This window comes from Ipomoea triloba, chromosome 7 (assembly GCF_003576645.1).
Source record: "Ipomoea triloba cultivar NCNSP0323 chromosome 7, ASM357664v1".
Taxonomy (NCBI): Eukaryota; Viridiplantae; Streptophyta; class Magnoliopsida; order Solanales; family Convolvulaceae; genus Ipomoea; species Ipomoea triloba.
The window spans coordinates 18820914-18839026 of record NC_044922.1 but is presented as its reverse complement, the minus strand read 5'-3'; the positions used below and the strand labels follow the sequence as shown (position 1 = coordinate 18839026).

Sequence of the window (18113 nt, the reverse complement as noted above, 5' to 3'; positions counted from 1 at the left end):
TTTAAAGAGCTTCAAATGCAACAACTCATCTATTAGACCAATTCGAACTCCCATTCATGCAAAAATTCATCAACTAGACCATTGCTCTAGGGCGCATTACTTTGTTTTTCTCTATCTCCAAATTGTTTGTGGTGATGTTCAAATTCTAACCCTGTTGCACACACAAAGTTCATACCTAATTGGTATAGCTTATCTCCAAATTATTTGTGGTGGAGTTCGAACTCTGAGAAATATAGTAACTTATCTGCTAGACCACTGTCTTGGGACATGCTATTGTGTTTTTCTCTATGGAAGAGGCATCCATCTTAGAGTACCATGGTTGGTCAGATATAATGATTGTGAAAAGATTATCAAGACAAGACTTATACCTTGCAATATACATTTGCTTTACTGTGAGATTATGACAGAGGGAGTGCAACCTTTGATTCTCATAGTATAATGTGTTCTTCTGAATCTTCTGAAAACCTTTTTCTTGTTTGAATAAAAAGATGACTGCAATTATATGAATACACTGAAAGGTACAGGTTGAGATGTGTATTTCATTTCATTTCTTTCTTTTTTGAATAGTTGATGAATTGTTTGAATAGTTGATGAATTGAGTGACAGTTTTTTCCACAAAAATGAAACCTAATATAAATTTTTGTCCATCCGGCAAGAAAGAGGAGAGAAAAGAAAAAAATAAAAAAAAATAAAAAAAAATAATCGGCACCAGCTTTTCTATGTGCTCGCTAGGGGCTCAACTTGCGTTTGTGCGAACATTATCTTTTTTTTTTTCTCCTGTGAAAAGCTGTCCAAATTTTCCAAAAACACAAAGCAACACTAATATAAAAACACACTCATAGATAAAGTTTGGTGCGGTTTGAAGTTCGGTTTGAAGTTAGGTAGATTCGATTTACCTTCTTATAAACCTGAGGTTCACGACATTCATGATATAGTTTGATGGAACAAACTTGTCGTCGGGATACCCTAAAACAAAGTATGTTAAAAGTTTTTCTTATGTAGTGTGGACAATTTATAAACTGTTAAAACATATCATGTGATTTACTTCCTCTATCAAAGAGAATAATATAAATTGATTTTGAAACAAGATCAAGTGGAATTCTCGAGATGGGGTTTAAGAAAGGAGAATGAGACAATGAGGCACATTTCTTGATGCCATTTCTTATTAACATCCATACCACTTTTCCTTCCCCTTGTTTCCAATTTGCAGTACACCACCATGGCCAATCCAAATGGTCCAACTCTAAAAACACCACATAAAAAGGAAAAGGCTAGCAAGCAGACTATCCCTGTGCCCCTGTCCCTATCTCTATCACCTCACCAAATTTTCTTTTGACCACAAGATCCAAAAGGGGGGAAGATGGTGCTAAATTTGAATACCCAATGTAACACAACCAGTAATAGATAGATATGTGGAATCAGAAAAGGAGAGCTCTGATCATCTCTCAATGGCTATCCATCCCATCACTGCAAATATCAATTCTTTTCTTAAAAAAAAAATGGTATTATAATTTTGTTGGTGTGGAAAGGAAAACCCAGCCTTCATAGTTCAACCCTAGCATGATTGGAGCTATCATTATACCATGTTTTGTGCTCAGAAACTAGCTTAGCTAGGTTGTGATGTGGGGTGTTGCCACTTGGTCCTGCCACCTCAGCATGATGCTGGCTTTTATATATGACACGGGTCGAGTAAAAACCAGTGTTCAAGCGTGTGCACTTTGTAATACTGCCAAGTATATTGGCATGTAAAAGTACACCCAAGATTTGCAACTCTAAAAGTATATTTCGACAAGACTACAAGTGCATTCAATGATATGTAAACTACACTTAAGACAGTTGCACTTGTAGATGTTATAATATGCACTTGGTAAACACATTTCACGATTTACCTCTTCCGCCGATCTTCTAGGCGAAAGCGCGAGGGGCCTTTAAATTTAGGGTTCAAATTTATAAAATACACTTGGTAGTGTTGTATAGTACTAAATTGTTACCATGGTTTTTCCTTTCTTTAGAGTGCGCAGCTTCTGCTTTCTCCTAGTCACCAATTCTCGGTTGAGCATACTCATGTATATAATTTTTGTCCTTTCATTTAACAGTTGCTAGTTTCTTGAATGCTCAACTGATTAGTTAGTTTTGTCATTATAGAGGTGATGGGGATTTAGGCCAAATTGATGAAACTTTGTGACTCCTACTTGTATTGAATGGTTGGTGTAGCTTTCAGGATTACATTATTGTTGCTTCTTCTGGGGTGTTAGAAGTTTGGCTGAAAGTGAGAGATTGTAGTTTGCAACTTTGCTTTGCCCATGTACTATTAGCTACCAAGATTAACTAAATAACTTTGGTCAAGTTGTACCAATCTCTAACTTTAGGTTAAAATGCTCACTCAGTTCTAAGTTAGAAAAAGCATGATACAGTCCCAACTTTCATACTATAATCTATAGTTAGTATGGACTGGTTAATAAATTATTTATTTATTATAAGGCGATTGTGGTTGTTCAGAAACATGAAACTACTGAAGCACAGAAAGTCAATAGTCACCTCCATTGAGGCTCGAACCCACTCCCTTCCATGTGGAAGTGTAAACCGGGTGCCACTAGACTACAAGGTTTTTGGCAAACATGATTAGTAATTAGTATGAACTATGAAGTAAAAATGATGAGAAATTATCCACAATACTCAGCACTGTACATTTCTTGCAACCAGATTCCCTATCATTTCAACAACATTCTAGTTTACAATGACACAGCAAAGAGCTCAGAATGGGGTTCTCTTGAACAGAAATAAACAAAGCCTAGCTCATGATTCCTCGAGGTCGTGCAGCGCTTCAGTTCTCGATCCACGCCAAGGTTCCCACGATAAGATTCTTGCTCGGAAGTTCCCCAGCGCACGGTGCAAGATACGTTATTTTCTTCCTGAAAGAAGGATCGCCATCAACACTAAGGACCATACTAGCTTAAAATACAGCAGGATTCTTTCAGAAGAAGGGTGAAAGCGTCAAACCTTTGTATGTCGATGTCGGTGATATAGATGAACCCAGCAACATTACTGGCATGGTAAAAGAAACGGGTCAGAAGAGTCTGTTCATAGCTTCGTATGCTTAATTGTTTATCCATGTTCTTTTAAGAAAAGTCGTATGACTAGATGTTTTGTTTTCCTTTCGGTTTATCAAATAGCTACTTTACCTAGAAATGATCTGATCTGGCTCCTTGGCATAAGACACAGCAAGAACTAAATGTAGCAAGTCTCTGTTGATATTAACGGGGACTAATCTTGCTGGATCTGCAGCTGGCTCTGCACCGATTGGGAGAGCTGAACGTGGAGCCTGTGGCCCACCACCAATTCGGAAAATTGACAGATCACTGAAATTTGCTATGTTGGAGTGGGGGGAAAGATCATTTGATGGACCGTAAAAATATTCCTGGGATAAGAAAAAAAAACATGGTTTTGTTTAGTTGCATTGATAAGCCAGCCCGAAAAACAGCAGGGATGAAAAAAAATTATCATTTGGTCTAACTTCATGGAAAAGTCATTTACGGTTTACCCGTATTCTGTAGCCCCTTGACTTCTGCCGTACTTTGGCGTTCCTGGACACAACACCGCCAGATTTTTGAAGTTTCACCACATCCACATTAGGCTTACTTTTCAATGCATAATTGAGCATGCTCCAAAGTTTCTCCTTCATATCGAATATCCATTAATATATTACTCTCACGCTTTCCTTAAACATTAACCGTTAATTGAACTAAAATAATTTGTGGAAATTTCTCACAGGAATTTTCTCGTGGAAGTTACACCGGAGAGACAACAAAGATAAATTTCCATTGGCCTTAAAGTACATACCTGGCCCAAGACCAGAACAACAGTGGCGTTGAATGTATCAATTGCATGAAGTAGCAACTGAAACAAAAGATTAAATAATCAGAGATACGCACTACACATGTTAAAGACTACGGGTTTCCGAGCTAGAAGTTAAATACCTCATAACCAACACCTTCTATCCATCCCATGGTGTTGATAACCATCCCCGCAGCTCGAGATTCAGCGTTTCCGGAAAATTGTTTTTCTAAAGTCTGGGCAAGTTCCTTTACAAGTACCTTGTAAAGATCAACATTTGCACTGCAAATCACCAAGTTGAAAACATAATCTTTATCTCCATCTTTTAAAACAGTCACGGTAAAACTTTGCTAACATTCAAATCAATCTAGTTCAATGCAGTAAGAAGGTTAAAAGAACTGAAAAAGAGCAAAAGATTTATACCTAGGAGTAACATGGCCGAAAAAGTAGACTAGTGGCATTTCGAGAGGAATTCCTTCTACCGGATCAATGGGCAATTCAATAGGAGTGGCAGCAATACAACCAGGTACGGTTATAGAGCCTTGGCCTATATCCAAATCCACAAAAGTTGGTTTCCACCCTAGTTTAGCGGCCCAACTAAGAAGCATCCTTGATAAGGTACTCTTTCCAGAATCCGTAGGTCCCACAACAATAACCCTGGGACCCTGAACCAATTAGCATTGAAGAGTTATCACATAATTTATGCACAGTCAAAATTTCAAATACCATGATTAACAACAGTTTCCGCTTGAACAATAAAGATTAGGAAACAAAACAATATAACACACCATTGGAAGTTCATTTTGATAAATGCCTATACCATAAACTTTATACAAATTCCCTCCAATTCAAATGTGTTTTCAGTTTCAACAACCTGGCTGACGATTGGATTAATAAATCAGCAAGCTGGATTTTTTGTATTGGCTCACTATCCTTTGCTTTTACTTCAATGGACATCGATTTCAAACCTCAAAAGTGCAAGCATTTTTATTTTTATTTTTGAAAAATCTCTAAAGCTTATTTTGTCATTTTCTAATGTTTGAGTTGATGCATGCATTTAAAGAGAAAAACTCAATAATGCATGACATGAAAAAAAAATCCAAAAATTGGAGATCTAACACCATTGACAAGTCGAAGGTAAAAAAGAACTAAATTTGAAACCACACACACACAAATGCTTCTTTCCCTATACTAGATAGAAGTTCAAACATTACCTGGTAAGTATCAGAATCACTTGCTGAAGCTTTGGCACGATGCCGTCGAGCATCAAGTACAGCGTGCACATTTACATAACTGATCATGGGTGTCTAAAACCATTGAAACAAAAAACGGTGTATCATTTCATTTGCAAAATTTAGTTGAAGCAAAGTTGATTATTTTAAAATGTCAAGACACATAGACAAAATGAATATGCAGGGGATGAGAGAAATGATACCTCATCAGCCGTATACTCGGTTTCAGTTGGACCATCCATCTCAATTGTGGCCCCATACCAAGTAAAGACCTGCTTTAGAATTTTGATGTGTTAAAATAAAATACGTATATGTACAATGCAGCAGTTCAGTACAATAGAGTGCATTTTGCATACTAAACCGTCAGATTTCCTTTACATGTACCCCATGGCATTTTTAGTAGAAGTTAGCCATGACTGGCTTCCCAGGACCCAGGCTTGACAATGATGAGACTTCTGCCAAGCAAAAGCTCACAGCTTTATGGATCCATCAAAGTATTACATATTCTTTTACAGGGAACTAAAAAATCAGTCTTTTGCATTAACCCACAAATGAAATAATCACCCCGAAGCCTCAACTATAAGAGCCACAAGCATAGTTTCATATCATAACAAAAATCTCAGCTTACCCTATGCTACATACCCACAACCACATTTGCAATCCTACCATCCATTAATTCATGACCATTCACTATATGCAATGAGCCCGCACATCAATTGGTTCTTGTGTGGTAGATTGTGGGCAAGTATATATGCAATGCCACTTGTACTTTTTCTCAAATCAACTCACAAATTCCAACTAATAAACTTTTTTTTGGGTACTACTGACTCTGTTACAATGTAGTATCTGGGCATAGCTACTTTCTCAACTAGTGAAGCACAAAGAGTCAACATGGACTACACTGCGGTATAGGAGTGCAACCGGGTGCCCACTGGACCACAAGACCACAAGGTCTTGGCACTAATAAACCTAATTATCCTCATATTAAGTCCATTGACTAAAACAACCAAGCCACCAAAGAACTAACCCAAAAAAAAAAAAGAGTTTACTAACTTTAATTTACAGGATTTAAGTTCGAAAACCGGAGCTAAGTTCAATGAAAAAACATACCAATCAAGAAAAGAATAAAACTTTAAGATTAAAGTATGAAGAAAAGAATACATACGGCGAATTTGAGGCGAGGGGGGAAGGTGAGCCAAATTTGAGGAGGGAGTTCAGTGCCGAAGATTTCCGCGGTGCCGTTTAGGACCCGAAGCCGGAGAGGCGTGTCGGGGCTGACTTCGATTCTGAGCTCACACTCCTTGTCAACCTTCTCTTGCCGGACGTTCGAGCTGCCGCTTCCGCCGTGAGTCGCCATAGCTGAACTGGATGTTTAGCGGAAACGGTACTTATGCCCAAATATATGGGCCGAAATGACGATTGAAGAAGTTAGATTCGAGAACCGAGAAAGTGTAGGGCTAAATTGGATTTCCTTTTGTATTGGGCTAAATTTTTCTTATTTTGGGCTTGGCCTATTGGGCAATCTTTATATCCTATCAGGATCACCTCGATATTTTTTTGTTGTAGAAATATACAAATATTATATGAGATGATTGTAATTAACGAGATGTTGTGTATTTTATTTTGTAATCAAACTATGTATTAAAATGATTGAAATAATTGTAATTTCTTTAGATCGAATCTCCGTGGAAGCATTGTTAACTCTTTGTGCTTTAGTAAGTTGAAAAAATATAAATAAACAAATACCATAAGGTAATACAGTCAGTACATATAAAAAAAAAAAAAAAAAAATAGTCCATAGTATTTAGAATTGTAGACATTGGTCTAAGGTATTTGCATCTTCATCAGTCAACCTTTGACAATTTTTAGATTGTGGCGTGCTTTGCACACTTGCCGTTATTATTATTACGTCATTACTGACCTATTTTTTTGAACATTTGTCACCTAAAAAATTGCCTCCCGGTCTCCCCTTTTCTTCTATTTCTCTCTCTCTCGCGCGATGTTAGGGTTCTTCTCGTCTTTCGTCGCCGGCGATTCCCTGTGAAGTGCTTGTATGAGACGTCTTCTTCATTGCTCCGGTGTTTAGTTCGAGGTAATCGTTTCTTGTTTCCGCCTAATTTCACGATTAGGGCTTCTTTGACTTTCTATTGTTTTCCTGTAAAATTCTGTTTACTTGCACTTCATTCTGAAGATTTCATTGAGCCGCGTTTGATTTATGCAATTTTTGTGTTTTTTTCAAGTTTATTTTTCATCTGCTGGTAGTAGTCAATAAGGTGGTGGGAGAAATTGGGTTAAATTTGGATTTAGCTTTAAGCTAAGTTTAAATTGGGTTTTGTTTGGCTGCAGCTTATTGCGAGAGCTTGTTTCTAAGTTATGCACTTTTGCATGCAGATATTACTTGTGCAAAACCGTTGGGGAAGTGACACCCTTCCGCGTTTCACTGAACGTGTTATTTGCTTAATTTTGTTTTCCAGAACTTTGATAATGTGGTAATTTATGAGCAAATGTGTGTAAAAATTTACTTTGTGCAGTGATAGTGCATAGAGTATCCATGTGTTTGCTTACAAAATAAGATCTAGCTTCTTTCTTTTCAGCAGTGGCAAATGAGTGGGATATCAATGGGATACACTCGATCACGACCTTTTAATGGGGAAAATATGCTGAGGAGATGTAGCAATAACACGCAAGCTGATAATGTTATTCTGATAGATGATGATGTTATTGTTATTGATTCTCCTGAGTATTTGCACAAAAATGTTCAACATACAAGCATGCAGAGTCTTGCGAATAGATGCCCACAGAAGACAGTAATTTTCTTAGATGATGACGAAAACTTTGAAAACAATGAAAACAACCAGTCCACTAGTGGCCGAGAAAGTGACTTTTTAAATCGTCCATCATCTAGCCAGAGACCTTTCCCACCGTGTAAGGATGCAAGAAAGACTCCAGATGACAATGGTGATGATTGTCAATTCGTGCGTGAAAATAAAGCTCCAGTAAAGCTATCAAAATGCAAAAGAACATACTCTGGCAGAGCGTCCTCCCGGAATCGGTATGGTTTGACTTCAGATTCAGAGAGCAGTTCATCTGATTCTGATTCTGAGTTGATGGTAGATTCTGTTGGAAAGCTTCAAGAAGAATGGGAGAAAGCTTCCTCAAGGAGGAAATATGATGGTCATAATACAAAATCTGGTGTCAACAGATTTGACAATACATCAATGGCTGATTTACAAGCTGAGCGTGGCCAAACTGAAGAGCATCCTGCTTTTTCTAGTCAGGGTAAAGCCAGTAATGAGAAAGAAGATATGTCCCCCTTTGCAAAAGGAGATGAAAGCTCCAGTGCTTCGAGTTTAGGAAATGAAGATGGACGAAACCCTAAAGATTTTTCATCTTTTTATGAAAACTTTGCTGATGATTTGGAAATGGATTTTCAGGATAAGGGGAAAAACCAGTCTGCCGACCCGTGTGTAACAAGACCTGTGTCACAACATGGTGTCAAAAGCTTCTATTACACAAAAGATAGTTCATTAGGAAAAGGGGATTGCTTACGTGAAGATCCATGTTCCTCTGGAGCTCAAGACAGTGATGACCAATGTATTTTCACTGAATATGGGAGCCCTTATCCTGGTCACATGCATTCTATGGACAAATTTAGCCCTTGTCCAGGTCAAACTTCATCTGGTAGAAATTTCTCACCTGGGGTAGGAATTGGCACTGGAAAATGTCATTATCAGGACAATGGCGAAGCTTCACTTGAGAACCCATCTAAATCCTGTAAACATCTTGGGGCAGAGGAAGAGATTGTTAGTTCTCCATCTAAGAGTCAGCAGGAGGAAAAATCAGAATACCTATTGCATTCTCATGGCTATGAGGATGGACAGAATGATGATAGTAGTATCATTACTGAAAGAGAAAGACTTAAAGAAACTGATGAATACAAGAAGGCACTAGAGGAAGAACTAGCTTCTAGGCAAAGAGCATTACAGATTCAGGTGTGTCATCTATACTGCTTTATGGTTGTCTTTGGAAATGTGGCCAGTGCCTTTGTTTTATATTTCTCATGCATGATAAACCCTCAACCTCTAAAAATGTAATTCGGAATCGTTGAACACAACATATCTGAATGAATAGTGCCTAATGCCTCCTTTCGTATTGATGTTTTGAGTTCAGGGATCCTGAATTACATATCTAAAGTATCAGGGTTTATGATTAAATATCCTTAAGTTCTGGACTTCTGGGAGGTCCTGACATTTTAGCCTTATTTACTTGCCAGTCTTTTTGTTATGCATTTGCCATATAATGTGAGTTTCTTTATTTGTAGGCTGAAGAAGCACAAAATTTGCGGAGGTTATTGAAGAGAAAGAAAGCTGAAAAAATGCGTTTATTAGACATGGAGAGAAGACAAAAACAGCGTGTGGATGAAATGAGAGAGACACAGAAGAAGGTATGTAGTTCATAAATTTATTATCTAATAGCACATTCTGCACCTTTTTTAAAAGTATTTAATTTCTATTTTGTTTTCTTTCTATCCATACTACTCTGGCTTAATGCTTCATCATATATGGTGTTTTTCGTTTGTTTGATTAGAGTTGATTGTTGGAACTTTGGTACTAATGCAATCTGTTAGAAATAGTGGGGTGGATAAGTCTGGTTGGTACTTGGTAGTAAAGAGCCACCACCCATGGGTAATGTCAAACCTTGAACTGTATCAAGCATAAAAGAGAAGAATAAGAGATGCAGAATGGTAATTGATTGATTGATTGACTACAAGAGCCCATGTTTTTATAGGCTATGAGAGATACATAAAGAGTCTGGACTATCCAATACATAAATGATGAGTTCCATCATAACTAAAAGGCAAAAGCCTATGCTGTAAGTGGGGCTTAGATATGGCAATGGGGCGGATGGATTTGGATCAGGGATCCCTATATCTATCACTTGACCCACTACAGATCGAGTGGGTAGTCACAAGGCGGATGTGAATTGCCATCCCTAGAGGATACACATCATTTGTCATTCTACATGTGGATATCTTATGCTGATCCATATATACCTTTTAATCTCTTTGACAAGTGGCCAATTTTGAAACTAGGCAAAAAAAGTGGATTAAATCCTTTTATATATTTTTCTCAACACAACCATTTTCCTTTTATGTTATATCTCAGGATGAAGAAAATATGAACATGAAGGAGGTGATTCGCAATCAAGTTAGAAGTGAACTGAGTAAACTAGAAACAACATGCAGAGATATGGCTTCTGTGCTGCGAGGTTTGGGAATTTTTGTTGGTAGCAGCCCTTTTCCACAATCAAGTGAGGTACGATTACTCTTTGTTTTAAGGACCGACTTCAATTCCTGCTTAATTTGTTGCTCATTTCTAATGTGACATGGAAGATAATTTCACTGAGAACACCAATTGCGATTTCAGGTACGAGCAGCTTACAAAAAGGCCTTACTGACCTTCCACCCAGATCGAGCTTCAAGAGATGATATTCGTCAACAGGTTGAAGCTGAGGAAAAATTTAAGCTCATATCTCGAATGAAGGAGAAATTTTTCCCAACCTTATGACACTTAGCAATGGTTTAAAACTAGCAAAAATTTGACCATCGGCCTTGTTATTAGCCTTCTTAGAACCCCGAACCCGGGTGGATACTTGTTATATAGTAAAAAGTGTAATTTGTTTGTTTTTTTGGGCTGATTCCTCAATTTTTTTCCTGTAGCATAGCTATCCACTATTCCAGGAATTGATACCACAAAATACATTATGTATTTGTTGTTTTTTTTTTGGTACTCGTACTACCAAGTACAATTATTTAGTTTAGTGGGATGATCATCCGAGGTTGTAGCTTCCTCAATCCACCAGAAGCCAAAGCTGTTATCTTTGCTACAATTGTCTTATAGTTGGGGTATAAAATTCTCAATCTCTTCCTGTCATAGTCAGAACGTTCTGTGAAATATTAGCAAAATTACAAAAAAATAGCGATCCCAATAGCAGCCATAGTTTTCATTTCTTTTGTGCTGGTAATTGCTTGGTTGTGTGGAAAGCTATAGTGGACTCCACGTCACATACAAAAGCTGATGAAGTCCCAAGGGATCAAATTAAAGGCCCTTCTTACAAATTCCTCCATGGAATTGAAACACCAACAGATCAGAGAAATCCCAAGCAAGCCCATGGAACACTTTAAACTTTAAATAATGTTCTTATAATGGCCAATGGATATAAATAATGCAGAAATACTTTAAACTTTCTAGGTAGCCACGACTACGTGTCAATAATGTCATGATATGCCAAGAACCCGGTTGTCTAATAACATAAGTGTAAGACCCTTTATGAGAAGTCCCGACTTGTGTTAAGGGGATCTGGCCTGGCTAGCTTCTTTGCTGGAGAGGGTTACAAAATAGGTTTCGCTCAGAACAGTTAAGGATTTTCCTGCGAATCAAAATTTTAATAAAATAAGTAGGTTAAGTAGTGGGTGTACCAGAAATTTCTTAGATTACGTTAAATGTTCATTAAAATTAAAAGTACAATAGTGCCTAATATTATAATAGTCATACATAGATGCTTTTCATGCATGTTTGGACCACTATCAATTCAATGAACAGCTCATGTTTAATTGTTTAAAGAGGATATAGTATTAAATTAAAAGAGATGTTAGTACAATTATTGCAATTTAATATTATTTGACTGATATAATTCAAGAATTCTACTTAGTTTTTAGATGAAGTCAAGAATGGCATCTTAGATATAATTGTCTTGTAGCTGCAACACAAAATTCCCAATTCAGGAACTTGTTTTTTTTTTTTTTAAAGTTCAGCAGATAATGCATTTGGGAATTAATATTGCAGGTTAATTAACATGATAATCATCATAATTTTCATTTCTTCTTTGCTGGTGTTAGCTGCATGGTTGTGTGAAAAGCTATGGTGGGCTCCTGTTCATATACAGAAGCTGATGAGTTCCCAGGGGATCAAAGGGCCTTCTTACAGATTCCTCCATGGAAACACCAAAGAAATCTCAGAAGCCAGAAGAGGAATCACCAGCAAGCCCATGGAAGACTTGTCTCATCACATATTTCCAAGAATATTACCACACATTTATTCCTGGAAAAGGCTATATGGTTAGTTGCTTGGTTATTTATCAGATTAAATTTGTTGGGTTTCCTAGTAACTTAAAATTGTTGTTTTGTTTTGTTGAGTCAATGTTTGTGTGTTTTTGAACTGTAGGGGCGAATTTTCTTTACTGGTTAGGGCCACAACCGGAGCTGGTAGTGACTGAACCAGAACTTGTGAAGGAGATACTGAGTGACAGAAAGGGGAATTACCCAAAAATAGAGCTTCAAGGCTTCAGCAAGAAGCTGCTAGGAGATGGTGTTTCATCATCAAAAGGGGAGAAGTGGGCAAGAATGCGAAAACTAGCCAACAATGTCTTCCATGGAGAAAGCCTCAGAGTAAGATCAATTACCTGTCATTTCAAGAATTTAGGATTTTTTAGGGTAGGTCGTGGACAATGACACATGACCCAACTCTGATATTTGCAATGTGGCCTGGAAGTTACATTCAAATTTCAATGTGGTGGTCGGTGAGTTTGTTGTAGGCATCTGATTCTCTCACTTAATGGGCCGTTGAGTCACCGTCATTTATTTGTATCTTGTTGAGTTGGAGTGTCGGGGCCTTGAGGCAACGGAATTTCGTTTTTTGTGGACAAAAATTTTAAATTTCTTGCCCACACACTCAATTCCTGGGTGATAGATTATAGGCAAAAACACATAATTCAGACGGACAATTAAAGTGTGAGAGATACACCTAATGTAGTGAGCTCGGCTCGTTATGGGCATTATGCACTGGTTCTCTCATCCAATGGGTTGCTGAGTATCCGTGATTTATCTCTCTACTATCCTGTTAAGCCAAGGTGTTGGGACCTGGGGGCAAGGGAATTTTGCTGACAAAATTTTCAGGTTTAATTTCTTATTTGCACGGACAGCTCAATTTGTAGGTAATAAATTGTGGGTAAAAGCACATGACCAAACATGACAACCGCAGCCTTGGTGTTACACCTAATGTAATGGACTCCTTGTGGGCACTAAATATTGGCTCTTCCACTTAATGGGTGGTTGAGTTACTATAATTTATATCTCTATTATCTTGGAGTGAGCGGAAAAATTTTGTCTTTTATGAACAAGAATTTCAAGTTTCATAGAAGCAATATATTCTTATTGGCTATTAGATGAACTGTACACTGATGTGTCTTACTGCAGGGTATGTTTCCAGCCATGATCGAAAGTGCAGAAACAATGCTGGAGGCATGGAAGGAACACGAAGGGAAAGAGATTGAAGCTTTTGAGGAGTTCAGGCTGTTAACATCAGAAGTGATTTCCAGGACAGCTTTTGGAAGCAATTACTTGGAAGGGAAAAACATATTTGAGATGCTGATAAAGCTAACAACCTTAGTCTCCAAGAATGCTCTGAATGTTAGGTTTCCAGGGATCAGTAGAATCATGAAGAACAGTGATGAACTGGAATCTGAGAAACTTGAGGAAGGTATCAGAAATGGAATAATTCAGATTATAAAGAAGAGAGAGCAGACAAAAACTGGGGAACCAAAAGGCTCTAGAAGAATAAGAAGTGATGATTTTCTTGAGAAACTCTTGGAGGCTAATAATCAAGAAAATGGTGACAATAACCAAATTTGCATACAAGACATGGTTGATGAATGCAAAACATTCTATTTGGCGGGGCACGAAACGACGACGTCTTTGCTTGGATGGGCAACTCTCCTTCTAGCTACACATGAGGATTGGCAAGAGAGAGCAAGGAAAGAGGTCATGGAAGTGTTTGGGCAAGAGAATCCCACCCCTTATGGCATTGCAAGATTGAAAATTGTAAGTACTAATAAATTAAAATTCAATTGTAACACGCCACATACTTTATTTTCTGCTTCAGTTGTGTTCTCCTTTTACTTAAAGAGTGTCAGCTTTAGTTGACGTTGCCTCAAATTTACAACAGAGATGTCATGATTCTTGTTTTGTTTTGTTGTTGCAGATGAACATGATTCTTGAAGAAACCTTAAGATTATATCCTCCGGTGCCTTACATAAAGAGGAAGGTTGAGAAGAATGTTGTTCTAGGGAACATAACTCTACCGCCTAATATTCATCTCTACATTTCACCTCTTGCACTTCAACACGATCCTGAGATATGGGGTAAAGATGTTCATAAGTTTAAGCCAGAAAGATTTGCAGAAGGAGTGGTCAAAGCCACAAACAACCATCCAATTGCCTTATTGCCATTCGGATATGGACCTCGTACTTGTCTGGGCTTAAACTTTGCCATGGCTGAGGCTAAGGTTGTTCTGTCTATGATCCTGCAACGCTACTCGGTTGCGCTGTCTTCATCTTATGTTCACTCCCCACTTCAGCTTTTCATGGTGAGACCAAAACATGGAGTTCAAGTCATCCTCCATAGGATTTGATAAGTATATTGGATGGCTCGCATCTACAGTTGGTTTCTAGATAATAAATTGTGGGTAAGGACACGTAATTAAACTTGACAACTATAGTGTGAGTGGTGGCCTCGTTGTGTGCAGTATATAGGCAGTGGTTCTCCCACCTAGGAATGGAGTCTGATCTATCCTTCCATTATTTTGTCGGCCTTGAATGTGGGACTTCAGGAAGGGAATTTCGCATTTTGTAAGCATGTCTAGTGCAGTTTGTAAGCAATAAAATTGTATAATGAGGGGACATTTTAGTGAAGTTGGTCAAACTAGGCAAATTATATTCGGACAATGAATATATATTCATTATTAATATATTGAAGGTACAATTATTGTGTATTCATTACCAAATAATGAATTTTCAATACTCAAATAATGTACCTTATGTCAATTGTGAGCCATGGTCATTGATAATGATTGATCAATTGTTAATAACTAGATCGAGTGTGCTATTGTCAAACACATTGTGCTCAGCTGGCACATCTGTGTCTCTCTTTTAGAGAAAGTCACAGAATTGAACTCCTGCCTCCAATAGTGAATTATTGACTATTTGAATTATAACAGATAGAGAATGTATATTGAACAGATATTACCTTACATGGAGTAATAGAATCCATAGTATTCAAAAAAAAAAAAAAAAAAAGAATCCATAGTATTCAAAAACAAGAATGTGCTATTAACAGTAACTTGTCAACTATAATCCCTTTACCTACTACAATTCTCGAGTAGTGCTCTGCTACCCAAAGCTTCTTGGTATAATTAATGAGCTCTTGGGCGTTGATATAATGATATTCCCTAGATACTGGCATGTAGTACAATTCACTCCACCCAGAGCTTCTTGGTATCCACAAATTTCATTGGAAATATTCACGAAAGTAAAGTGTAATAATTTACTGTCTGTCCGTCCTTTGATCTTCCATGTCTGTGCTATAAATACCATGCTATGTTGTTGACGTTGTACCTTAGCTTTAATTCGAAGCACACTACGTACGAGCAGGTAGAAAGGCAGTGCAATGGGTTCGCATGAAGGAAGCAACAGTTGTGGGCAACCGTCGGAGAAGAAGGTGAGTGGCGCAGCCATCGGCGGCGGTGTTGTGGCTATTGTGGGTTTAGTCATCTGGACGGCTGTGAGCTTTTCGGAGGCTCGAAAGGCGACCGCCCGACGATGAAGGCTCCTGGCAGGGATTATCGCATCTTCAGGGATGACTTTGAGCGTGATCCCGCTTCCTATTTCCGTAGTCTTCGTGACAAGTAATCATCCTCTGTTCCAGATATGCAGATGTTTGGTTGTTCTGGTGTTAATTGTGGTGATGTAGTAGTTTTAAGGATGTTGCTTTAGTTTCTGTTGTTTTGTTTGATCGCATGCATGCATGCATGCATGTATGGACTTTTATGGTTTTTGTTTAATCAAAATGGAAGGGCTTCGCTTTGTTTTATTATCATTTCATGTATCATAATTTTTAATTTGTGAAGTTGGTTTTTTCTTCTTAATATTATGATTCTCTTTTGTTTTTAATACTACCCAAACAAACAATGGTAAACAGAAGCAATTCGATCGTCGTACTTTTAAGGTTGGAAGATTCTTCGCACTTTTATGGTTTTATCTATGGAAGATTTAATGGAAGAACGAGTGTGTAATTAGTCTTATGTTGTAGCAAAATCAACACATACATCTCAAACAATTAAAGGATCAAATTTTAAGTTGTTGGAAACTTATAGATCACTTTTGGAGATGCATGATTAAAGTTCTTGTAGAAGTGGCTCCTTACCGTATATTAGGTCTCTTACCTAGGTGATCATTAAATTATGACAACCCTACCAGATTAAATGTGATAAAAATACAATAGTCATCAGGGACTAATATTGATCATTTGTATACTTTAAGATTATAAGTGGTCATGACATCCACCATGTAATTAACCGGTAACTTGGTTCATGAGCAACACATTGCAGGCACCGTATATGATTTAACTTGACGCCAAAGAACGCATGATCAAACTTGACGTCAAAGACGATGGTCTAGTGGCACCCGATTACACTACCATATATATAAAAGTAGTTATGAACAGATACTACATTGTAATGTAGTACGAAAAAAAAAAAAAACTTGGCAGCTACCGTGTGAGTGGTAAGCTCGTTGCGGGTACTAGGCAGTTGCCCATCACCTAGAAATTAAATGTGGAGTCTGTTCTATCCCTCTATTTTTCTATTTTGCTATTAATTAATGTACTTGCTTTTCTATAGTTTTTGGCCGGTTGACATCATCTAGTCAGTTCAACATTATTTATTGATATCATCAATTTTGGTTGGAAATCAGCACGAGTTGGCAGGTCGAGGGCATTGGATGGGTTTATCTAATAAATAGTGTATTAAATTAAATGACTTTCTGAATTCTAACCACTGGCCTTCCATATATGCTCTATAAAGTCCCTGCTAGGCTCATATTTGCAACGAACACTGATTCAAAGCTGGTACAATGTTTGATACGGAGTCTTGGTGTGATGTGTTTGAGCTAGATTTTGATGGCTATTTGGATTTGGATGATTATGACGAAGATTCTGATGTTTGTTCGAATGATTTTGGGATAGACTATGATAGCGACGGCGGCAACTCCTCCTCCGTCCGTCGGATCCGTGTCGGGAGTGATTTGAATGGCTGTGATTTTGAGTTTGTTTGGAATGGTTTTACTGAGTATGTAGATGACTTTGAGCATGAGTTTGATTATTGGGAGCCATGGGAGGATTTTGGGCAAGAATGTGGTGATGCTACTTGGGATGATATTGAATGTGGTTTCAATGACTTTGATACATATTGTGATTATTTTTGAGCGGGATTTTGGTGTTTAATCATGTTTTTTTCTTTTTGATATTCTAATTTGATGTCATAGTACAACATGATGATGATCGATGATGTTGGGTATTGTTATCAAGACTTTTCTTTGAATGGCGAAGACTGTTTTTATTTTATTTTATTTTATTTTATATCTTAGAATTAGTATGCGACTCATGTGATATGTGTGATGGGTAAATACGCACAAAGGATTGACCCGTATAGTCGCTCCAACAAGAAGTCACCTGACCAGTCCGTCATAGCCATCAACCCGGCCGGAATAAATCACTTGTGATCAACCGTACCGCCCGTATCGATAGGCCTTGTGACAAAAATGCTCTCGGATCACCATTGGAGTCGCCCCGACGGAAACACACCCGACCGGTCTACCGTAGGATGACCGGTCTACGGTAGGATGACCGGTTTACCATAGGATGACCGGTCGGTCAACAAGATGACGCAACCTGCAAGCTGAAACCTTATCTTACACAACAAGTAAAGCAGTTCAACTTGCGCCTGCAGGCCGGCGATTGACAACTTGCGGCTCTGCAACCTCGACCAGTCAACCTACGCGTAGCCTGTAGAGTGACCGCCTGACCAAGCCAATAAGAAGACGTCACGTCAAACCACTTGCAGCTGGTGCATTAAATGCGTAGACCGACTTGATTTAGTATAAATAAGAGGGGTCTCCCCCTCACTTCTCATCTCCATCTGATTGTAACTACTACTA

The 18113-nt window shown here is 38.0% G+C and overlaps 3 protein-coding genes across 6 annotated transcripts; 2 read left to right on the top strand and 1 right to left on the bottom strand.

Moving 5' to 3' along the window:
- Window positions 1-2606: 2606 nt before the first annotated feature.
- Window positions 2607-6446, bottom strand: LOC116024610 (protein CLP1 homolog). Its single transcript, XM_031265544.1, has 10 exons — window positions 6232-6446; window positions 5270-5338; window positions 5049-5141; window positions 4258-4499; window positions 3978-4116; window positions 3841-3897; window positions 3542-3676; window positions 3183-3418; window positions 3001-3045; window positions 2607-2912 (listed from the first exon to the last, which is right to left on the bottom strand). Exons 1-10 carry the CDS (start codon window positions 6421-6423, stop codon window positions 2825-2827), a joined length of 1296 nt encoding a protein of 431 aa, XP_031121404.1. The 5' UTR covers window positions 6424-6446; the 3' UTR covers window positions 2607-2824.
- A 567-nt stretch (window positions 6447-7013) lies between these two features.
- On the top strand, window positions 7014-10999 carry LOC116025633. Of its 4 annotated transcripts, none has more exons than XM_031266937.1 (6): window positions 7014-7158; window positions 7458-7555; window positions 7664-9058; window positions 9388-9510; window positions 10232-10381; window positions 10493-10999. In XM_031266937.1, exons 3-6 carry the CDS (start codon window positions 7670-7672, stop codon window positions 10631-10633), a joined length of 1803 nt encoding a protein of 600 aa, XP_031122797.1. In that variant the 5' UTR covers window positions 7014-7158; window positions 7458-7555; window positions 7664-7669; the 3' UTR covers window positions 10634-10999. The 4 variants fall into 4 exon arrangements, with proteins under 4 accessions (XP_031122797.1, XP_031122796.1, XP_031122798.1 ...); XM_031266936.1 differs by having other exon boundaries at window positions 7661-9058; XM_031266938.1 differs by lacking the exon at window positions 7458-7555.
- Window positions 11000-11921: 922 nt separating this feature from the next.
- LOC116026263 (cytochrome P450 CYP749A22-like) lies at window positions 11922-14837 on the top strand. Its single transcript, XM_031267745.1, has 4 exons — window positions 11922-12183; window positions 12290-12513; window positions 13321-13944; window positions 14105-14837. The coding sequence occupies exons 1-4, from the start codon at window positions 11922-11924 to the stop codon at window positions 14531-14533; spliced, it is 1539 nt and encodes a 512-aa protein (XP_031123605.1). The 3' UTR covers window positions 14534-14837.
- Window positions 14838-18113: the final 3276 nt, after the last annotated feature.